The 22,345-nt window shown below is 44.4% G+C and overlaps 1 protein-coding gene across 1 annotated transcript in view; it reads left to right on the top strand.

The window, feature by feature from the left end:
- The window catches only part of TLL2 (tolloid like 2), a 114,983-nt gene that overhangs the window by 42,602 nt on the left and 50,036 nt on the right, over positions 1–22,345 (top strand). The window contains exons 3-4 of the mRNA XM_039230278.1: positions 8,964–9,041; positions 19,887–20,042. Of these exons, the coding sequence (XP_039086209.1) occupies positions 8,964–9,041; positions 19,887–20,042 (234 nt within the window). The remainder of the gene's footprint in view (positions 1–8,963; positions 9,042–19,886; positions 20,043–22,345) is intronic.

Raw genomic sequence — 22,345 nt, 5'->3', positions numbered from 1 at the left:
GAGAGCACTGGAGGTGTGAAGCTGGGTGAGCAACAGGTACTGCTGCTTTGAGAACACACCCAAGGAAGAGATGTGGCATAGCTGTAACAAGCAGGGACCAGGAAAAATGCCGATGCAGGCATTCAGAATAGGTGGAGGGTCCAACGCTAAACAAAATGGATGTCTGGCAGGAGGCTCTGGGAAGACAATGCTCAAATTTGCATGATTAAGAGGCCCCCCCCCCCCCAAAGTGAGCTTCTGCCTGGAGTGGTAGCAAATTCTGAGGCCTCATCAGTCAGTGCTTGGATGCAGGTGGAAGGCAGGTAACTGGCTGGAGAAGGAGGACGGGACCTCAGAACTGCTCACCCAGCACTGTCTGAGGGAAGGTTCTGACAGGTCCTCTCACCCAGCCATGAGTTTCCTGCCTTCCATCTTGCCAAGGTGTGGACTCATTACTTTTTCTTTCCACAGTCAGAACAGAAAAAAATGATGGGACCACAACTTTTCCATCTGCATAAACACAGCTGTGTTTCATGCATTCCCAGTAGAGAAAGGTTTTGCCTGTGTGCGCGCATATGTGTGTACGTGTGTCTATAGGTGTGCATTACAAAGTGCAGAGCACGTGTTCATAGGCAAGTATGTGCGGTAGTGTTTTGGTCTTTTCTTTGGAAATCCTTTATTTCTTGATTGTAAATGTGATCTGTTGAACACAAATTGGAAATTACCAAAAAGTATATAAGAAAATAAAGTTCACCCCAAAATTGCCAACCAGAGATCATCACAATGGGTATTGTGGATATTTCCACCCTGGATTTTCCCCCCATCTTTTTTGTATCTGCTTTTTCAAAAAAGATGGGATCATACATATTTTCTTATCTGTTTTTTGACTTACAATATGGCCATTTTCTCCAGTTAGTAAATTGTCTTCTAAAATACTTTATGAGGTTACATAGTGTTCCATTATATACTATTTCATTTTACTACCCCCCTATTGGGAGGTGTGGTTATTACAGTCTTTATTATAAAAATGTTGAGATAAATAGTCTTTGTCTTTACGGCCAATCAGTTCCCTAGTGCCAATATCTAGAAGTCATGTTATTGGGTCAAAGTCATCTTACTGCCTATTTTGATACATCTTGTTAAATTGCCTCATAAAATGTTGCCAATTTATATTCCTCCTGTACCAGCAGTGTATAAGAAAGAACTCCCTTTTCATTATACACTTGCTGATATTAAATCATTTCATTAACAAATGCTGGCAGGGATCTTCTAACTCATTTTCCCTTTCCCTTCTGTAGCATTTGAAGTTTGGCATAGATAGAAGGTTTACTTGGCACTGAGTTGCTTAGGATTACACATTGATTACCATAGCAGTTGACTAGTTCATTCCTAAATCAGCCTGTTAAGGGGGCTTGGCCTCCTTCCCCCCCCCATGAATAATTAAAACCTCAGCTGAGCAGGTGTTTCTTGCACTGAGGAAGGTGAGGTGTGCAGATATTTTATCCGTCGGCCTTGCCTGAGATGCTCACTGATACCGCCCAGGCACAGGTGTGGGGTAGAGGGCAAGGGTTAGGAAAATGGATGCTGCACTCAGACAGGCCAGACTTGGAATGCAAATTCAGTCACTTACCAGCTGGGTGACCTCCAACAACTTACTCATGACCCTCCGTTTTCTCTTCTGTAAAAGAGGAATAATATTACTTATTCATGGGATTGCTGTGCATATTACATATGACCAAAGGGCATGGCAAATTAAGACTGCTTAAGACATGGTTGTGAGGATAAGACTCCCAAGCCCCACACAGGCTGGCTGTGCGTTCCTCAGGCGCCAGCGCCCACCGTGTGCCCTTAGCCCAGCTGTGGCCACGCGAGACTCACTTTCCTTCCCCAGGACGTTTTCACTTGCTGGGTTTTTGTTTGTTTGCTTCCTTTTGCTTTTTGTTTTGTCTTGTTTTGTTTTGCCTTTTTTTTTTTTTTTTTTTTTTTGCTAGAATACTGTCCCCAGATGAATATCCCCTTTTCATCATTTAGGGTCTCAGGCCAAATGCCATCTGCTCAGAGAAGCCTCCCCTGGGCTCCCACCCCCTACTGTTCTTTCATAAACCTGTTGTAATTTCTTCAAAGTGCTTAATCCCGCCATGCAATGATCTCATCGTTTATTATTGATTTTCATCCTCTACACGAGAGCCATGAAGGCACCCTGAAGGTGGGTCCTGTGTGCCATGTCTTCAGGAACCCAGCACAGTGCTGCCCAAAGCAGGCACTCAACCAATGTTTATTGAATGAATGGACTAGTAATGAAGTGATTTTTAGGATCTTGTGTTGAAGATTTTTTTTTTAATTAGAATAAAGCAACACAGATGCATGATAGGTTTACCTCTAGAGGGTCCGAGCTGTAAATACAGGTATATTCAAAGTGATAAATGCAGAGCGGCAGAGGTATTCCAGGCCAGGTTACTTTAGTGTGTAAATGCGATATGTACTAAAGGATTTGACACCCGACCATCTGGAAAGAATCTCAATCACTCTTCTCAATGGCTGTGTCTCTCCAGTGATACCTTACCTGCTCTAAGCCGCAGTCACCCTGTGTGTAAGATGGGAATGAGAGCCACCTCAGAAGTTTGGCTTGAGGCTTGAATAGGTAAATGTATGTGTGTACCTGCAAATAATCAACACTTTAAAAATGGTAGTTATTCTTGTGTTTAAGAAAACCAAGGACTAAAAAATGTTAGGCTCTACAAATGAGGGATCGAAGGAATGATTAATATAAAGTTTTGTTTATGATTAGCATGCTAATGAATATTCACAGTCACTATGCATGAGCATATATCCAATAGAGCAATACTGAACTATGGAACAAGACTGTCCTCTTGGGCTTTGGAAAAGCCCATCTCTTTCTGCCTAGATGTCTTTGGATGTATACAGTTAATATTTCATTAATTACGGTGGAGGAGTGTTGTGTATACATCAATGTCTCATATGATGCATATAATTAAGCTACTTTCTGTTGGGAGCGGAAGAAAATTGGGCTTTTCCAAAGAAAAGCAACTTGCTCCCAAAGTTGCTAACAGATTGCTTCTTAATTGAACTTGGGAGGTGAATTATATGGTGAATTAGAAAAAAGAACAACTCTGAATTTAGTGAATTGTTCCATAAAGGAAACTGTGGGATTGAATTGCAAATGCTGGATAGAAACATTTCAGCCTGGCCCCATGCATCATGGGCCGTTGACCTCTGCTGTGTTTCAGTGAGAGCGTGAACAGGCCTGCAGCTCTCTTTTCAAGGCCTGGAGGGCATTCTTTCCCAGAGACCAGCTGTAAGCCTGGGTTTCTTATGCAAAGGAGACGTTTGAATAAGCCCCTGTGACTAATGAAATCTACAAGGTCTTTGCATATCCTCTCACTAAAGAGGTAATTAACCAAAGATCAAATATGGGCATTTATACGTATTTTTTTCAAATATTTTTTGTCTTGCAGTTACACCCAAGGAAGACTATATCCCCACACCCTGAGTGCTCCCTCCCCCATTGTCCACAATCTTTGTCTGTGTCAGGCTCTATTTCTTTTCCTGGTTCTGCGGTGCCCATGGCTGCAATTCCAACCACAGTCACACCTGTCTTCCTCATTTGCTAGCTCTTACTGAAAGAGAGCAACATTTCTTATTGATTTAGATGTGAGAAATGACTTTTTTAGTGTTTGATGTCTGTTTCCAACCCCACATCTTTTGTTACCGGTAAGCTTGGGAAGTAAGAGTTTGGTTGTAAGGAAATATCATGAGATAAGACTGCCTCTTACAGGTCCTCTGAGTAGTGACTCTCAACTTTGGTTGTATCTTAGAATCATCTGAGGAGGCTTTGAAAATCGCAAGGCCCAGCCCAGGCCCAGACTGATTAAATAAGAAAAACTCTGCTGGTGGGACCCAGGCATCAGTATTTTTCTACAAAGTCTCCCAGGTGATCCAAAATTGCACTGAAGGTTGAGAACCATTGTTCCGAGAATACCTGCTTTCCTCTCCTCGTAAAAGTTGACGAAGACAAATTTCCCCATCAGTTAGGCTGAGTTAGAAATGATTGAGTTCTCTTTTTAAGCACTGCCTACCTGACTTATCCATCCATCCATCTCATATTTTATTGAGTGTCCGCTATGTGCCAGGCACAGTGCTGGGTGTTCATTGTTGGACAGGACAAGATCCCTTTCATCGAGATGCTTGCTAAAAACTAGAAACCAAACTGAGGGATCAGCTGAATGGACAGGAGATGCTGATACCTTGTGGTAAGGGACGTGAATCAGCCCAGGCACTGTGATTGCACAGAGCAGAGTGCCTGAAACTTGGGAGAAGCAGTGGGGCAGTGTCCCAGAAGAAGCAGTGTCCCTGCTGACACTTGAAGCACCGGCTGGATTTGGCCAGGTGAAGAGGTGGGTGTGGCTGAAGAACATAGAAATCAAGGTGCTGTAGTAGCTTGGGGTGGCTGGGTGGGAGAGGCGGAAGTAGTAGCAGCCTCAAGGCACCAGGTGGAGGAGGCGGACAGAGCCTGGCAGAGGGGCCAGGCAGTCCTTTCAGGAGTTAGGACTCATCCCAAGGACAGTGGGAGCCTCAGGACAGGTTTCATCGGGGGAGTGGCCAAACCACATTAACTTCAGGTGGGTCCCAGGCTCAGCTGTACTGGAAGCATGAGATTCGCTGCCCTTCTGAGAAAAAAAGACAGTCTCTAGTCCTCGCTGGTAAGGATGACAGAGTGGGGATTTGTGTTCTTAACTGCCCAGGGCTTCCAGCTCTCATAGGCCTCCTGGAAAATGCCGTGGGTCCCTTGGGACCCTCCCCAGCTTCTCCCAGACACCCCACTTGTTCTTTCTGGTCTTGAGGCTGAGAGGAAGAAGCACATTTGGGGATCAGAGAGGGCCTACCTCCAGCTATCACCATTGCTAACCATCTCTGTACCCTCAAGACAGGCAAGTCACTTCACCTCTTGGAGCCTTGTTTCCTCATCGGTAAAATGGGGATGTTTATGGCCCTTTTGTCATTGTGTCTTTTTGAGGCTAGAATTACAAAACACAGTACAAGAAATGCATTTAGCACTGTTTTTAGCACATGGTCAGCTCTATAACTGGCATTTAGGAAACACTGATTTTTCCCCCCTCCCCCGCTATCTACTGGGGGGGGACACCCGCTCTCCCCTCAACTCCAGAGCTTTTGCTCCTATTAAGCTCTAAGCGCCAGGAGGCCAATAGATCAGAAGTCCTTGACCCCCACCCTCCTCTGCCTGCTGAGAGCTGAATAACAGTCTCTCCTGGCCTTTGACTGCCCACTGGCCTCTTTGCCTACTACTCTATCCCTCACAAATCATCCCGCCTCCCTGCCTCCAAGCACACTTCCACCCCAGGGCCTTTGTACCTTTTGCTTTTTCACTTTGGAATGTTCTTCCCCAGATTATCTGTAGACTCTCTCCCTCACTTTCTTCAGGCTTCTGTTTTTCTACCTCACATGAAACAGCAACGCCTCATCCCTAATGCTTGCTGTTCCCTTCACCCTCATTTATTTTCTTTGTAGTGCTTATCGGCAACTGACTTAAATATTCAGTTGCCTATTTGTTTATTGTTTTCTTCCCTACCGTCCGTCAGAATATAATTTCCATGAGGTCAGGGTAGAGTTTGTTCTGTGTTATATCCTGAGCAGCAGAAACAGCATCTGGCGTGTAGCAGGTGTCGGATAAATATTTGTTGAATGAGTTAGTGCCTAAACAAACCCATTACCTCATTTGGTCTTCAAAACAAACAGCCCATTTGACAGACAAAAAATACAAACATCCAAGGTCTTATCTGCAGTTACACAGTAAAGACTAAGCTAGTCAGACCTTTGGCTTCAGCCTCTTCTTCACTCCACACATGCCACATTCCTGCACTGGCCAGCGATTTTCATACCATCAGGATTTCCCCTGACCTTTAGCCTGAGAGGAAATGATATCGCAACTGGAAGAATACCCAGAGGGCTGGGAGCTGGCAGCGAATGCACCGGCAGCTGCAGGGAGTGTGTGAGTGGATTCTGTGTTGGCCAGAAAGACAGGAGAATGAACAGGATGAAGGCACACAAAAATGTCAGCGTGCGCCTGGTCCACTGCCAGTGTCATAGTCAGGAGAGGGAAAGAGGTGGTCTGCGTGGAGGAGGTTGATATTCGGGACCACAGGATCATCTCCCATGCTTGTCCAGGGCCAGGCCATTGGATTGCGTGTTTGGAACCCTCCCTTGAGCATTGTTGGAAGCCTGTGAGCTGTGGGGCACAGCAAAGAGGCTTCCGAATATCTTGAGCCCCCAGCTTCCCTGATAGGCTGGCAACCCTGGGCTAATCATTTTGTGTCTCAGTGTTCTCCTCTGGAAAATGGGGTCCCATTCTACCACAGACTGTTCTACTCAGGGTCAAAGAAGATATGGGGAGACTGCTTTGTAAGCTGCAAATTTCTAAACAAATGCAAGAAACAATTTTGCACAAGTAGATTGTCTTGTAGTTGCTTTGATGTGGTTTCATATATATAATAGACTCTCCTGGACGTAAGCTTTGCCCTCAGATCTGCTCCCTGGTGTCACAGCCTGCCCAGTTGCTCAACTCCCAAACGTAGGAGTCATTAGGAGCCCCTCTCAGTCCCTCGGATCTAGTCCATCAGCCTCCCTGTTTCCCTATCTGCAACCATATCCCTGTGGATCCCGTCTCCCTCTCTGCCACGTTCCCCCTTGCCCACCATGAGCCCTTACGCGTGGCAAGCTCATTCTCCATCCAGATTCTTTCCTGATCCCAGCCCAGACCTCTGTGTCAGTTTCTTTGACTGCAGTGGTCAGACAAGGCCCTTTTTGAGCAGCTGCCCCAACCATGCTCTACCACATACTGCATTTGATCTTCAGATTTTCTGAACCTACAATGATTTTGTCCCTTTGTTTTCTTACCTTGTGTTTATTGTCCAGCCACCCATTTCACCCATCTGTCTTGTTCACTGCTGGATCCCCTGGTGCCTGGAGCTGCACACAATTTTGGCTCACTGTGGGCCTAATAATATTTGCTGATTGACCACATTCCTGGTGGGGACCAGGATGTGAACCAGGTTTATACCCAATCGCTACTAGCAAACAAATACAAACATCACTGTCCTTGACCAAGGCAGTGTCTGCAGAGTCTAATACATAAAGTCAACAACGCAATTTCTTTTTGTTATATTTATTTTTTTATTTTGAGAGGGAGAGAGCACACATGTGAGTGCAAGATGAGGGGCGCAGAGAGAGAGAGGGAGAGAGAGAAAATCCTAAACAGGCTCCAGGCTGTCAGCACAGAGCCCAACTCAGGGCTCAACCTCAGTAACCACAAGATCGTGACCTGAACTGTAATAAGAGTTGAATACTTAACCAACTGAGCCACCCAGGCGCCCTGAAAATCAACAGAGCAATTTCTTTTTATTTTATTATTTATGTATGTATGTATTTATTTATTTTGAAAGCGATAGAGAAAGCACATGTGCACACATTCGCACGTGCACACACACACATGTGTTTATGCATGTGTAAGTGGGGAAGGGGCAGAGAGAGAGGGGGACAGAGGATCTGAAGCGGGCTCTGTGCTGACAGCAGAAGGCCTGATATGGGGCTCAAACTCACGAACTGTGAGATCGTGACCCGAGCCGAAGTCCAACACTTAACCGACTGAGCAACCCAGGCCCCCCAACAGAGCAATTTCTTTTTTTTTTTTTTTTAAGATTTTAAGTGACATATAAGGTGGCACAGCTAGTATATATGAATGTAAATAATAATAATAATAGTAACTAACAGTTTTTAAATTTTCACTATGTACTGGCTACTGTGCCAAGCATTTTCTTTTTTTTTTTCTTTTTTTTTTTTTACAAATAGTTTATTGTCAAGTTGGTTTCCGTATAACACCCAGTGCTCATCCCCACAAGTGCTCCCCTCCATGCCCATCTCCCCCCTCCCCCCCACACCCATGAGTCCTCAGTTTGTTCTCAGCATTCAAGAGTCTCTCATGGTTTGCTTCTCTCCCTCTCCCCCACCATTTCCCCCCTTCTTCTCCCCCATGGTCCTCCGTTAAGTTCCTTCTAATCCTCCTATACGTGCAAACATATGGTATCTATCCTTCTCTGCCTGATTTATTTCGCTCAGCATAACACCCTCAAGGTCCATCCATGTTGCTACACATGGCCAGATTTCATTCTTTCTCATTGCCATGTAGTATTCCATCATACAGATAAACCACATCTTCTTGATCCATTCGTCCATTGATGGACACTTAGGCTCTTTCCATGTTTTGGCTATTGTTGAGAGTGCCACTATGAACATTGGGGGACATGTGCCCCTATGCATCAGCACTCCTGTATCCCTTGGGTAAATTCCTAGCAGTGCTATTGCTGGGACATAGGGGAGTTCTATTGTTAATTTTTTGAGGAACCTCCCCACTGTTTTCCAGAGGAGCTGCCAACAGAGCAATTTCTAAAATGAGATTCATCCCAAAGAGAAAACCAGAATACTTAGTTAAGCCAAGGTCGTAACTGACCACATCACATGGTTAAAAGCAGCTGATGATTTCTCCCTACATTCCACACCAGGGGACTCCAGAAGGCTGTGTCCTGTTTACATTTGGGCTTCCTAATGGAGGTGAGGGCGAGGAAGTGGACTTCAAGGTTGTCTCTGGGATTTGCCTGTTAACTTTGTGTATTTGACTCCAAGTACCCTTGAACTGGTCAAAGAGAGTAATACATTTATAATTTGTGAATTATGTGCGTGGTTATGAAAAAGCAGGTTCTTTTTTGCCCCAGCATCTAGAACGGTACCCAGCATGTGATAGGTGCCCAATCAACCTTTGTTATCAAATCTTTCCTGATCTGCCAGGGAGTCTGGTCATTCCCCAGGTGACCAAGTTTGCTCCCTCATTTCTTGGTGCTCCTACAGAGAAGGCTAGTGTGTCCTCACGCTTCTTTTCTTCCTCATTCCTTTAGGTGGGCTTGAGGAGCAGCCATTTGAGAGCTGGCCGAATGCTACAGCCATGAATACCAGCAGCGAAGAAGCCAGAAAGGGTAATCTGAGGCCCCACCAGGCCTCTGCCTCCTTGTTTTTTCTGGCTGTGGGAAATTTCACATAACATAAAATTTCCATTTTAACCATTTTAATATGTACAACTGAGTGGCAGTAAGCACATTCCCAATGTTGTGCAACCATCCCTCTATCTTGTTCCAGAACATTTTTATCATCCCCAAGGGGACCGCACATCTACGAAGCACTCACTCCTCTTTAGCCCCTTACCCCCTGCCCTTGGCTTTGGAAACCTCTTATTCCACTTTATACTTTCTGTCTTAGTGGACTAGAAGCACCCGAGTCTGTGGCCATGAGGGAGTGTGTCCTTTTGTTGAGGATGGACTGGCTGCCAGAGAAAGCCGTAGAAGGGTGGTGTTTGGTTGCTTGGGGACTGTATGGTCAGCAGTTAAACTCTGCCTTCTGGGTTTGACCCTTCTCACTGGTGCTTGCCTTCTAGGTTGCAGCCCCCAAGGGCTCATAGGAGGGATCTTGAGGCTTTGGGAACCGGGTTTCTGAGGGAACAAGTGGGCATGGGAGGCAAAGTGGGGAGATAAAGCTGGGGTGGGGGCTGGGGAGGAGGGTGTAGACTAAAGACCTCGTGCGTGTGCTGCGGGGGAGGGGGCGGGTGGGGTTGTCACCTGCCAGGTGACTGCCTGTATAATGCTGCTTCTGCCTGTCGGCGCACTAATGCTCACACAAGTGCGCTTTCCCGGTCCTAAGAGAGTCTAGCCTGGAGATGATGGGGGGGGGGGGGGCGGCGTCTCACTGGAAGCCACTCAGTTTGGGGGAGTTTTTCCTGTTTGGAAGCCATGCTGGAGGAGAGAGGCTACAGGGCTTGGGTCCGACCTGCACCTTATAGGAGTGAGGGCTCACTGCTGGCAATGGCGTTTCTTCTGCATAGAATGAATGCAGAGCGAAAGGAATAATTTTTTTTATTGAAGTGTAGTTCAATAAATAGCCACCCAGTTTCCCCTATCATATCGTTTTTTAAAATTCTTTTCCTTTTGGGGCACCTGGGTGGCTCAGTCAGTTCAGTGTCTGACTTTGGCTCAGGTCATGATCTCACAGTTTGTGGGTCCAAGCCCTGCCTGGAGCTCTGTGCTGACAGCTCAGAGCCTGGAGCTTGCTTTTGGATTCTGTCTCCCTCTCCCTTTGCCCTTCCCATGCTCATGTTCTGTCTCTCTCTCGAAAATAAACGTTAAAAAAATTTATTTTCCTTTTAATTTGGCTACCTCCTTCACTTCTTTTTTCCACATATTACCCCTCTATCTTTTCCCAAATAATGCAAGCTGATGACTTTGTATGCATCCTTTCATATTTTTTCTCCATGCACATGTATTCACATATACACTTAGGGAGAGATATAAACATATATTCAAATACAAGCTTCACCACTTTAAAAAATGGGATCCTATTTGATATATTGCTTTTTACAGATCATACTTTCTCAGCATAACTCATGAGAAACTCCTCTAATGGGTTTGTGATAACTTTAATTTATTCCTTCGAATATTTTACAAACGATTCCTGATATAGATGGACTGTAATTGATCCAGTCATTCCCTTATCAATTAACATTCACTTCATTTGAGTTTTTGCCTTTATGGGCAATGCTGTCACAGACATTCCTGAACACAGATCCTCACACACTTGGCATGTTTTTTAACAGGTGTTGCTAAGTGCATTTCAAAAGGTAAAACCATTCACATTTCCATAGCCACTTAGGAGTGTGCCCTCTTCACCGTATCCTCTCTAGCACTAGGTGTTAGCTGTGTTTTTAGTAAGGTAAATAGTAGTTTATTATTACTTAATTTTTATTTCCTTGACTGCTGGTGACTTGGAACATCTTTTCCTGCCTTTGTCAGTGCTTTGGGGGTGCACTTCCGTGATTTGCCTCTTCCTGTCTTTTGCTCATTTTGCTGTTGGGTTGTCGATTCCCCTCTTTTCAGTTTGGCCTCTTTTAGAAAAAGGCAGATTCAGTAGCTCGCATGCCCCCCCCCCCATCATGTGACAAATGTGCATTTGCTTCTGTCTCTCACGGTATATTTCTGGGACCATGTGCAGGGCTCTCTTTAAAATATGTGGTTTCCTGCTTTGCTTTTTCTAAGTATTTTGACCTGTGCCTCCTTAGACTCTCCAAATATTCAGTAGTCTGAGTGGCACTTCATTTTGGCCACAGACACCCAGCACTCAACGCTAACAACGGAGCGCGGGGTGTGAGGAGAAAACCAGAGGGATTTGCTATCACTGCAGTAATGTAGACGCCATGCCTAATTTTTCCTTCCTTAGTGATTTATTGTTGGATAAAAACACTCCCAAATGTAGTGACTTCAAACAGTGATTTGTTATCTTTCATGATTCTGTTGGTTGACTGGGCTCAGTGGGGTGTTTCTTTGGCTGACATCAGCTGGGTCGCTTACTCGACTGCATTTATCCAGCAGCTGGGCTGGGCTGGGCTGGGCTGGGAGGTCCAAAAAAAAGCTATAGTCACATGTGCCTCCATGTGGCTCTTCTCTCCACATGGACTTTCATTTAGTGATCTAACCTGAGATTTTTTTTTACAGTATGGTGGCTGGCTTCCCAAGGGAAGAAGCAGAAGCCACCAGTTCACTTAAGGCCTGAACTCAGAGTACCCAGAATGCTACTTCTGCCACATTCTATTGGTCAAAACAAGCCAAAAGTCTGCCCAGCTTCAAGGAGAAGAAAATAGATTCCACCCCTTATTGTGAAAAGTGGCATGAGCTCACAGGAATGAGAGCTGTGGCCTTATTTAGGGACCAACTTCTGCCTTCTTTCACTGCATCTTACCTGCCCACCAGCAACAGACATTGTCAGGGTTCTTAGGATTTACTAGTTTGCTGGTGTAAAATGACTCAACCAAATAAACTTCGACAGTCAGGTGCACTTGGGTTTGCATCCCAGCTTAGCCACTTGTAGCTAGGACCTCAGATAAGTGCTCTAACTCCACATACGAGGTTTGGAGAGAATTAGAAGTCATATTTATGCAAAGTGCTAGCCAGGTGTCTAGAATTTAAGAAGTGCTCACTGAATGCAGCTCGTCTACTTTTTCCTCCCTACCTCAACCTCCAAGAATAATATTATCCAGCATTAAAGTGTATCATCCACCTCAGGACTGGGATTCCACAGCTGTTCAACAGCTGCACAGAAACACAACTAAAGGAGACCGGAAAGAATAAGGCTGCTGCAGTTCATTAAAATTCTGTTCCTGGTAGGTTGGCTTGTGTGTGGTACCTACACTGTATAAGAAATCTTCTTGGGGTTTTTAAGGAAGACAGTGATAATACTCCCCCAGCCACCATCCACCATGCCTCATACCCCTAAAATGGGCTAAACCCATAGTTTGCAAACCCCCCAATGACCCTGGTTTTTTGGAAGTATATAATGTCAAGGCTAGGCCAGTTTCTCTCCTCTGTATTGCAGCAGCAGACGGGCAGGTCTTTAAGCATCCAGGGCAAGCCTGATGAGGAAAGACACCCTTGTCACCCTCAAAGGTAAGCTGAAGGCAGGCTGTTCCAGCCCGTCCCTCCAGCCTTCCCTCCGTCAGCTCCATCTCTCCAGGGCACTGTCAGGCGCCAGCCCGGGTGCCTCTTGTTTTTGTTTGAATTAAAGATAAGTTGTGTTAATCTCAGATTCCCCTTTAATCACAACCTGCCCCCTCCCACCACCCCCAGAAAAAGAGACCGCCCAAGCAGGAGAAAGGATCTGAGGAAGCCCCCCCAGCCCAACCTCCCTGGATGCAGCAGTAGGTTTATTTCCTGGCATTATGTGGCTCCCCTCAGCCCTGACGGCAGGGATTTGTGCTCCCAGCTCTGGGGAGGGCTGGGGGGCTCAGAGAATTGCTCACTCAGCATCCCCCTGGTAGACCGTTTGGTCCAAGGAGTCTTCCTCCCCTGGCGGTGAGAGCTCAGCATGTATTTCGGAGCTGCTAATAGGATTAATGAAATGGAGTGTGTAACCGCTCCTCCAATGAAGCTGTGACTGTTTTGATAGAGCCTGATTTCCAGAACCATATTCATAAAAGAGAATGGGCCTTTCACTTTCAGTAATGCTTCCTAAGGGCTTCGTGTTGCAGGAAATTATAATGGAATCTTGTTTGCACTGGAGACCGCAAACTTGGATGCAAAGCACCACTCAGTGCCTGGACCCCTGAATGTCACTAATGTCAGCATATCTGGGTGTAACCACCAGCCCTAACTTCAGGCATTCTTTCTAGCCTGTCCCCAAATGCAGACCTTGATAGTGATTACTGAAGCTCACATTGAGCCTTTACCACTGCAGGCATTTGACATTCGTTACCTGGTTCAATGCCTACAACACCACCGTGCAGCAGGAAGCAAGATTCGGGAGGAAGGAAGAGTGGCTTATCCAAGGCCACACAAGTAGCAAATGGCAGCATTTATCTTGAGCCTGAGTCTTCCGACTTCAAACCCCCTGCTCTCAACCTTTGGGCTGTATCAGTGGTTCTCAAACGTCTCTGTGCTTTTGCACTACCCGAGAGCTTTAAAAACCCACATGCCTGGACTCCACTGTAGTTTGACTGAGTTGCCATCTGAGGGCAGGAGGTGGACACCAGAGGTTTTAAAAAGCTCCCCAGTTGATTCATACATGCAGCCAGGTTTGAAAACCATCATGCAGAATAATCCAGTCTCTGCTTTCATCGAGGGGCTACTCTTTAGTCTTCCAAGGTTCGCAGGCAAGGTATGAATTTGCCCATCACCCTGGGGTGGGCGTTATGCAAGTGGCTGGGCTGTTGGGATGTTTGCATCCAGTGTGAAGGTGACCAGTTGAATAATGAAAAATTCCTAGTTCCTCTCTTGAGAAGGCTGGATCCGGCCTGCTTCTGTTTATGGCACGCCTGTGCCTTCCGGAGATGGAACATTGAATGGCTGTGGCCATTCTGCTTTTCAGAGAGGACAGGGTCCCCTCCAGAGCCAGATAATTCAAATGGACTGTATCCCTCAGCGCCCTCCCCCCCCCCCACCCGTGTGTTAAATCCTTTCAGATGCCCCTGAGCTTCTCTTCAAATGTAGGACTCTTAGCCACAATAAATAATTACATCCTTCTATGTGGGCTCCAATTCCAGATAGTAGTAATCCAAGAAAACCCAATAATGACAGTTACATTAAGATCCTTCTTCCAGGCTAAGCAGAACATCTGTTTAGACATATTTTTAATCGGCAAATGCTTCCTGTGTTGAGTCCTCGGCAAATTAAATTTCTCATTGGACCGAGGGGGAAGCTGTCATTCAATAACACATCTCTGGAAATTATACCCCAGTCTCTTTCCAGGTGCACTTAAGATTTTCCCATGCTGACTCGGCTGCTGACCGGCCTTAACAATACCAGGTCACATGTATATATAGTGCAGCTTGTCTGAGAAACATGGGATATCTTAGTGTTGGTCCCTCTAATAGAGAACTATTTCTGCCCATTCTGCAGAGGAGACTTGGCGACAGAAGAAAATTAACAGACTTGTTGAAAACCCTATGGGAAATGAATAACAAACTTCCACTTGCTACATCGCTGCCTGTGATTACTTAAGACGCGATGATTCTCAGGATTTAAACATTAAGGGCGTTAGGGTGGCCAACATTTTGGAGGAGTTTCCACTGCAGAATTCTTTGGACTGTTGGGCTGTTTATTTTTAGAATAACTCATCCATTAATTAATTCATTCAAAATACAAAAGCAACTGAATATTTACCACCAACCAGGCACTGTGCTGGGTGTGAATTAGAGGGGTGGGTGAGCCAGCCACAGTTCCTGACTCCCTTGGAGCTTCCCTGCCTTTGGGGGCAAATCACATTTGAATGCAATTGGCTGAGATTTGTAGTCTGGGATTGGGATAGCCCATCAGAATATCTGCAGAGGTCTAGCGGGTAATGTCAATGGGTGAAGTGGGCTAGATGGGACAAAAGGAAGTTGGGGGGGGGGCCAGGGGGAGATTCCTACAACCAGAAAAACAAGGGCCCTGACTATGGTGAGCAGGTACTACAGAACTCTAGTGGGTTGTAAATGAGGGAACATGGACCCAGTGTTGCCACATCCTTCTGTTTTTAATGAAAAACTAGAAAATCTGTATTCTTATGTGAAATCCCTTGATTTTTAAAAGTTGGCTTCTAAAGTGATTAAAAAAAAAAAAAAGAACAATGTGGGCCAGAAACATCCAAGCCAAGCAAAGCACATCTGTGGGATGGGTTTATCCCAAGAGTTGCAAGTGTATGACTTCTGATCTAGAAATTCTACCAGTAAAATAATTATTTTTAGGTTTAAAAATGTATTATATGCCAAATTTCTTGTTTATGTGACTAACTGAATTAGTAGGAACCTCTATACAAATAGTATGAAAATAGTATGTAACCTTTCCACCATCCTGAATAAAAGATACACAGTTAAAACCAAAGGATAGAAAGGGAAATGTCCATGATCAGAAGAGAATAGGGAACACAAACCCATAAAACTAAGCTTCAGATGGTGGTAAGACTTCAGAGGACATTAAAACTGGGCTAGGATTTGGGGAACATGAGGCTGGAGTCTTCACACCTATAAATAAAGGAGATGTGGCTTGGTCCCAAGTGAAGCAGGAAGTGAATACTGAGATCTTGCATAAAAGGAACACCCTCAAAGGGCTTCATACTCATTAAAAAAGAGAGAGAGAGTTGAAAAGCTCTGCCTAGTGGCTAAGAAGAGTGGCAAGAAATCTTACTATTTTTCCTTGGCTCTAAGTGTGGCTAAAAAAAAAAAAAAAAAAAACTATGAGAAACTGAATCTGAAAGCCTGTTCCCTATACATAGGTATAAGTTCTCACATTACATTTCCTAAATATGGAAACCCTGAACTTAGAAATTAACTTAAAAATTGTTCTAGGACCCTAGAATCCCAACAGCCCTGAAAAAAAATGGAAAAATAGGGTCCCACTAATAATTGATGGCATAGGGGGCTCCTTCAGACAGAAATGATTTCCCCTAAAAATGAACTTTAAATGAAAACATTAGGTACACAAAGAGTTAATCCATGAAGGAGAATCAGCAGAGACAATAAATTGGTGAATTAGTGCCCAATGATATAGAAATAATAGAACAATCTGAAGGAGATTAAATAAGTATATATAATATGTCTAAAGAACCAATGGAAGAATTTGAAACTATAGTGGGGTAAGGGGAAACAGGCAGATTTAGAAGCTACTGGATAGGAATGTCTTAGTGTTGGTCCCAAATAGAGAATTATTTCTGCCCATTCTCCAAAGGAGATTTGGCAGCAGAAGAAAATTAAGAGACTTGTTGAAAACCCTATGGGAAATGAGTAACAAACTCCCACTTGCTACATCGCTGCCTATGATTACTTAAGTCACAATGATAGGTGATGGAATGACCATTAAACTATAAGGATACCTTCTGTTGGTAACAATGAAGGTTAAAAGACACTGGAATACTATCTTTGAAGTGCTGAAAGAAACTGTTTCTATTTCCAAATGACTTGTTTGTCATTTGGAAGAAGAAGAAGATCCAAAGAAATCTAAAAACAAACAAATAAATCCTAAAGCTAATAAGCAAATTTAGCAAGATGGCAGATACAAGGCCAAAACCCCCAAATTGCTTACATGGTTTTTTTTTTAATGTTTATTTTTGAGAGAGAGACAGAGTGCGAGTGCGGAAGGGGCAGAGAGAGACAGAGAAACAGAATCTGAATCAGGCTTCAGGCTCTGAGCTGTCAGCACAGAGCTCAATGTGGGGCTTGAACTCACAAATGGTGAGATCATGACCTAAGTGGAAGTTGGGTGATTAACCAACTAAACCTCCCAGGTACCCCTACATTTTTATATACTATGAATAATCATGCAGAAATCAAAAGTTGAAACATAATACAATTTGTAAGCACTCAAAGAAAATGAAATACCTAGATATATACTTTTTTAAAAGTTTTATTTATTTATTTTGAGAGAGACAGAGACAGTGTGAGTGGGGGAGGGGCAGAGAGAGAATCCCAAGCAAGTTTCGTGCTACCAGCACAAAGTCTGACATAGGGCTCAAACTCACAAAACCATGAGACCATGACCTGAGCTGAAATCAAGAGTCAGATATTCAAATGACTGAGCCACCCAGGCACCCCATTCTAGATATACACTTGCAAAAAATATGTACACTAGTATACTAAAATTACACAAGGCCAATGAAAGAAATCAAGAAAGACCTACATAAATGGAAAGACATACTATGTCCATGGATTGGAAGACTGAATATGGTAAAGATGCCAATTATCTCCCAACTGATCTATAGGTTTAATGTAATTCCTATCAAAATCCCAGCCATGCTTTTTTTTGTAGACATAGACAAACTTATTCTAAAATCTATACAGAGAGACATAAAATTTATATGAAAGCATAACTAAAACAATCATGGAAAAGGGGCCTAAAATGGGAGTACTCACTCTACCAGATACTAACGCTTACTCTGTAACTACACTAATCAAGACAATGTCATATTAGCAGAGGGATAAACACATAGATCAATGGAACAACATAGAGAACCCAGAAGTCAACTCACATACCATATAACCCAGCAGTTTCACTCTTAGGTATTTATCTCAGAGAAATAAAAGCTTATCTTCACACAAACACTTGTATATGAATGTGCATAACAGCTTTATTTGTAATGTCAGGAAACTACCCAGATGCCTTTTACCAGGTGCATGGTTAAACAAACTGGTACATGCATACCATGGACTACTACTCAGCAATAAAAGGAAACTATTAATACATAAAACAACTCAAATGAATCTCCAAAGAACTGTGCTGAGTGAGAAAAGCCAATTCCCAAAGTTATATACCATAAAATTCCATTTATATAATATTCTGCAAATGACAAATGTTTTTCTAAATGGAGAACAGATTAGTGGTTGAGAGTTTAGGGATGGATGATAGGAGAGGGGCAGGGAAGTGGATATGATTATACAATGTCAACATGAGGGAGCCTTATGGTGATGCAACTGTTTAGTATCTTGAATGTGGTGATGGATACACAAACCTGTACATGTGATAAATTCTATAGAACTACACACACACACAAGTATATGTGATGCTGGAGAAATCAGAATAAGATCAGTGGATTACATTAATGTCCGTATCCCAGTTGTGATATTGGACTGTAGTTTCATAAAATGTCGCTACTGGCAGAAATAGAGCATATACAAGGCACACAAAGTCTCTCTGTATTATTTCTTATAACTGCATGTGAATCTACAAGTATTTCAATAAAAGTTTCAATATATAAAAACTATTTCATATACAATTTAAAAAATTGAACCTGAACATTATGACCATTGCAAAATTTATTTTCTCATTTGTTGTGGGAAGTGCAAATTACTCACAGAATAAGGCCTGTTGAATGACTCATTAAAAAAAACATAATTACACATATCAAAAATAAATGAGCGGAAAAAAGCTGTAAGAGGCAAACACTAATCAAACTAAAACTGATATGGTAATATCAATAAACCCAAAATAATTTTTATTATGGATGAATAGTATTGCAGATAAAGAGGGTCATTAATGATGAAAGAAATAATTCACTCGGAGCCCTGAACAATCTTTTGCTTGTATTAAAAAGCATCGCCTTGAACAATACAGAGCAGAAGTTAAGAATAAAGGAGAAAATGATGGTTCACAATCTTAGTTGTCACAGATGTTTAAAGCACTTTTCTCAGTAATTGATACACCAAGGAGCGAAAATATTTGTAGATAGAATATGTGAACGACATATGTAGCCCCCTTTAACTATCACTTATGGAAATTGATGCACATTATCCCAAGGACATATGGAACATTTATAAAACCCAATCACATACTGGGCTACAAAGATTCAAAATATCAAAGAATTGATACCTTGGAGCATGGACTAGTCATCTATGGCCAGGAGGCCAAATCCAGCCTGCCATCTGTTTTTGCAAATAAACTGTTATTGGAACACAGCCATACTCCTTCATTTACATATTGTCCATGGCTGCTTTCACACTACAGTGGCAGAACTGGATAGGTGCAACAGAGAATATATTAACCACAAAACTCAAAATATTTTTACTCTTGGCCTTTTACAGAAAATAGTTTGCTGACCTCAAGGCTTTGAAAACAAAACTTTACATTGTCTGAATGTCAAAGAAAATGAATGTGCATTTCAGTTCTTTGGTTGCCATTGGTTTGAGCGATTTTATCCCACCTGTCTGTCTCTGCTATTTCCGGGTGCCACACCTTGGACTCAGAACCTTTACAGAGCCTCCATTTCTTTTGCACATTCCTCTCTGAAAGGTCCAGCTGTACCCAGAGACGGGGAGGAGTTGGAGGGTTTTATGAGGCTCGGCTTTTTCCAGGGGGTTATCTTGCAAAGAGTTTATTTTCCCAGCATCACAGACTGGTTCACTCTATTTGTCAGACTGGCCAAATCGTTTTCAAAATTTACAACATTGATGGGCATTTCATCAGGGCAGGGGACTGGCTCAATAATTTCCCTCAGATGTGCCCAGTGCTAAGAAGAGAGCACACCCCTCAACTCGGCCCCTTCCCAAAGGGCACATTGTCCGGGCCCACTTGGGTCTGAGAGTCTTAGGCCTGCCCACACAGGGCCTTGTTCAAGGCTTCCAACAAGCCAGACCTGCTTCCCTCGTAGGCCTGGTACCCTTACTAACACCCAGGGGTTCAAAACCCTAAATTGACCAAATACCCCTGTAGAACACATGTTCTTCACACCCCTTTTTGTGGATTCATGAGTAATATGTCTTAACCATAACGTACAGAAGAATTCAAGGCAAAGTAAATGGCAGCATGCCTCTCTTGCAGATGGCCAGGAGAATCCTATGCTTCTGCAGAGCCCCGGGACCTTGGAGGCCAGAGCTGAGCCCTTTTCTCCGCGTGTCCGAAGAGCCACAACCTCCAGGGCAGAGAGGATATGGCCTGGAGGGGTCATCCCGTACGTCATCGGAGGGAACTTCACTGGTCAGTGGTCCCAGATGAAGCCTCCTTTGAGGCTGGGTGCTTAGTCTCCCTAGGTTGACAGTGTCCTCCCAGGAAAGATTCAGGTGGGATGGAGCCGATGCTGGGGCCACAGCAGTCCTACCTGCTAATGCTGCATGTGCAGTACGCCTGGGGACGCTGCAGTCTCTGTTAGGGCTGTGTCTTCAAAGGTGGTCACATAGTCCCCAAGGCTTTGTGCAGGGGGTGACATAAAGGCCCTGGTCTTGAAATATAGGAAGGGTTTGCACAGTGGGTATGTGAGCATAGCCCTCCGGAGAGAAGGAAGCCGTGAGCAGCTGCACAGGGCAGCTTACCTGTCTTTGGCCTGGATGGGCACCCTGGACCATCCCCACCCCCGCAGCACTCTGCCCAGTAACCAGAGTGGCATCCCTGGTGGGGCTGTGGGCTTGCCAGCAGTACACCCTGGGGCAAGTCTCTTTAAAAATTTTTTTTTTAATGTTTTATTTATTTCTGGGAGAGAGAGAGAGACAGCGTGAGCAGGGGAGGGTCAGAGAGAGAGGGAGTCACAGACTGAAGCAGGCTCCAGGCTCTGAGCTGGCAGTCAGCACAGAGCCCGACGCGGGGCTCGAACCCACGAACCGCGAGATCATGACCTAAGCGAAAGTCGGACGCTTAACCAACTAAGCCACCCAGGTGCCCCTCAAGTCTCTTAACCCCTCCTGCCTCCCGCCTTTCTTCTGCAAACAGAGATGATAATCCATAGGGTTGTTTTGAGAATTAAATGACTTAATTTAGATAAAGCCCTCAGAATAGTGTCTGGCACATAGTGATATTTGCTCTTGGTATTATTATCTTTAAAATATGTATGTCAGCCAGGGGCTTCCCATCACTACAAATGAAGCTGAAACTCTTGACCATGGCCTCCAAGGCCCTCTTCCAGGCAGCTCTTGCCCCCTGTCCCACCCGGTCTCCTACTCTGTTCCTCCTCCCTTCTCCCCAGTCCCTGTGTGCTGGCCTCACAGGCACCTTGCCTTTCTGGAACATGCTCATCTCACAGCTGCCCTAGCATACCTGCCCTTGCCCTCTGTTCGCCTAGAATATTCTTTCCTCAGACCTTCTTGTGGTTTCTTCTTATCACTGGCATCTCAGGTCAGATGGCATGTCTCCCAAAAGGCCTTCTTTGCCTCCCCCGATACCCCTGCTACCCCCACAAGCCACTCACTCTCAGCACCCCACTTCCTAGTCTTCGCAGCACTTCCCATTACCTGAAATGCTTTGGCTTTTATTTTTGTTTTGCCTGTTTTTTGTCTCTGCCCAATCGCTGTGGGAGCAGGGATCTTTTTTTTTTCTGTCTTGCTTTCGTTCCTATATCCGCAACACCTAGAACAGAACAGTAGTAGAACAGAATGTTCAACAGCTATGACCACAGCAGGCCCATGGCCAGTATTAGTCAAATGCCTGAGAGGAAAGCTACGCGGAGCTGCCTCTTCCAGGCTCTCAATTCTGGCGGCATCTACGAGGTGGCCTCCTCTCTGCAGTTCTGTGGCTTCTGTGGGAGGCTCTTGATGAGGCACATGTCCCAGAGCCACTGAAAACCACTGATGAGTAAAGGCACCATGAAGGCGTGGATGACAGGGACCTGGGAGCTGGCGGAGAGCATGTGGCGCCTCCAGGTGGCCCCCCTCCTGGCAGCATCACTCATGCGGCAGCAACCCAGGATGCTTGCTGGATACTTAAGTAGGTGCTGGTGATAAAAAGGCCACCAAGACTTCACCTCAAGGAGCCTCCGGTCTACTATGCCTAAAGGAGTGAAATGTGGGAATTTTGACCTGCTACTTACCTTCATCCTCTGGTGCTTAACTGCATTCTTTCAGAGCCAGTGTGCTTTTCTGACTAAAGATGTATACAACCTTCATCAAAATTAACTAATTTTATAGAGAGAATTTTCTTTACATGGTGGTTTTTGTTTTTCTGTAGTTAATGGGATTGTTAATTTTGGTGAGTGATTGAGCTATATAAACACTTTGAACTAAAAGTGTCAAGATGTAAAAAACAAAAAAACTGGACAGCTAGGTGACTATGTGTGCTTTGGGGACAACAATGTGCCCCCACCCCTGTGTCTCCCAGATTATGATGGGGGCCCCTCCCGTGCTTTGTTTGTTTGCCTTTGGCAACAAGGTCACTCTCGAACTCAGATCCCACCCCTAATCATCATTCGTACTACCCAAACCACTATGTTTTCTAGATCCTTCTCATTGTTTTTAGCAAAATCAAAATAGTCTTCTTTATCTCAGATTGATAGATTTTTCTTTAGAAGAATACTT

The sequence above is a fragment of the Hyaena hyaena genome, unplaced genomic scaffold (genome assembly GCF_003009895.1).
Source record: "Hyaena hyaena isolate Hyena2069 unplaced genomic scaffold, ASM300989v1 scaffold_44, whole genome shotgun sequence".
In the NCBI taxonomy this organism is placed as follows: domain Eukaryota; kingdom Metazoa; phylum Chordata; class Mammalia; order Carnivora; family Hyaenidae; genus Hyaena; species Hyaena hyaena.
This window is presented reverse-complemented; position numbering and strand designations above follow the sequence as displayed.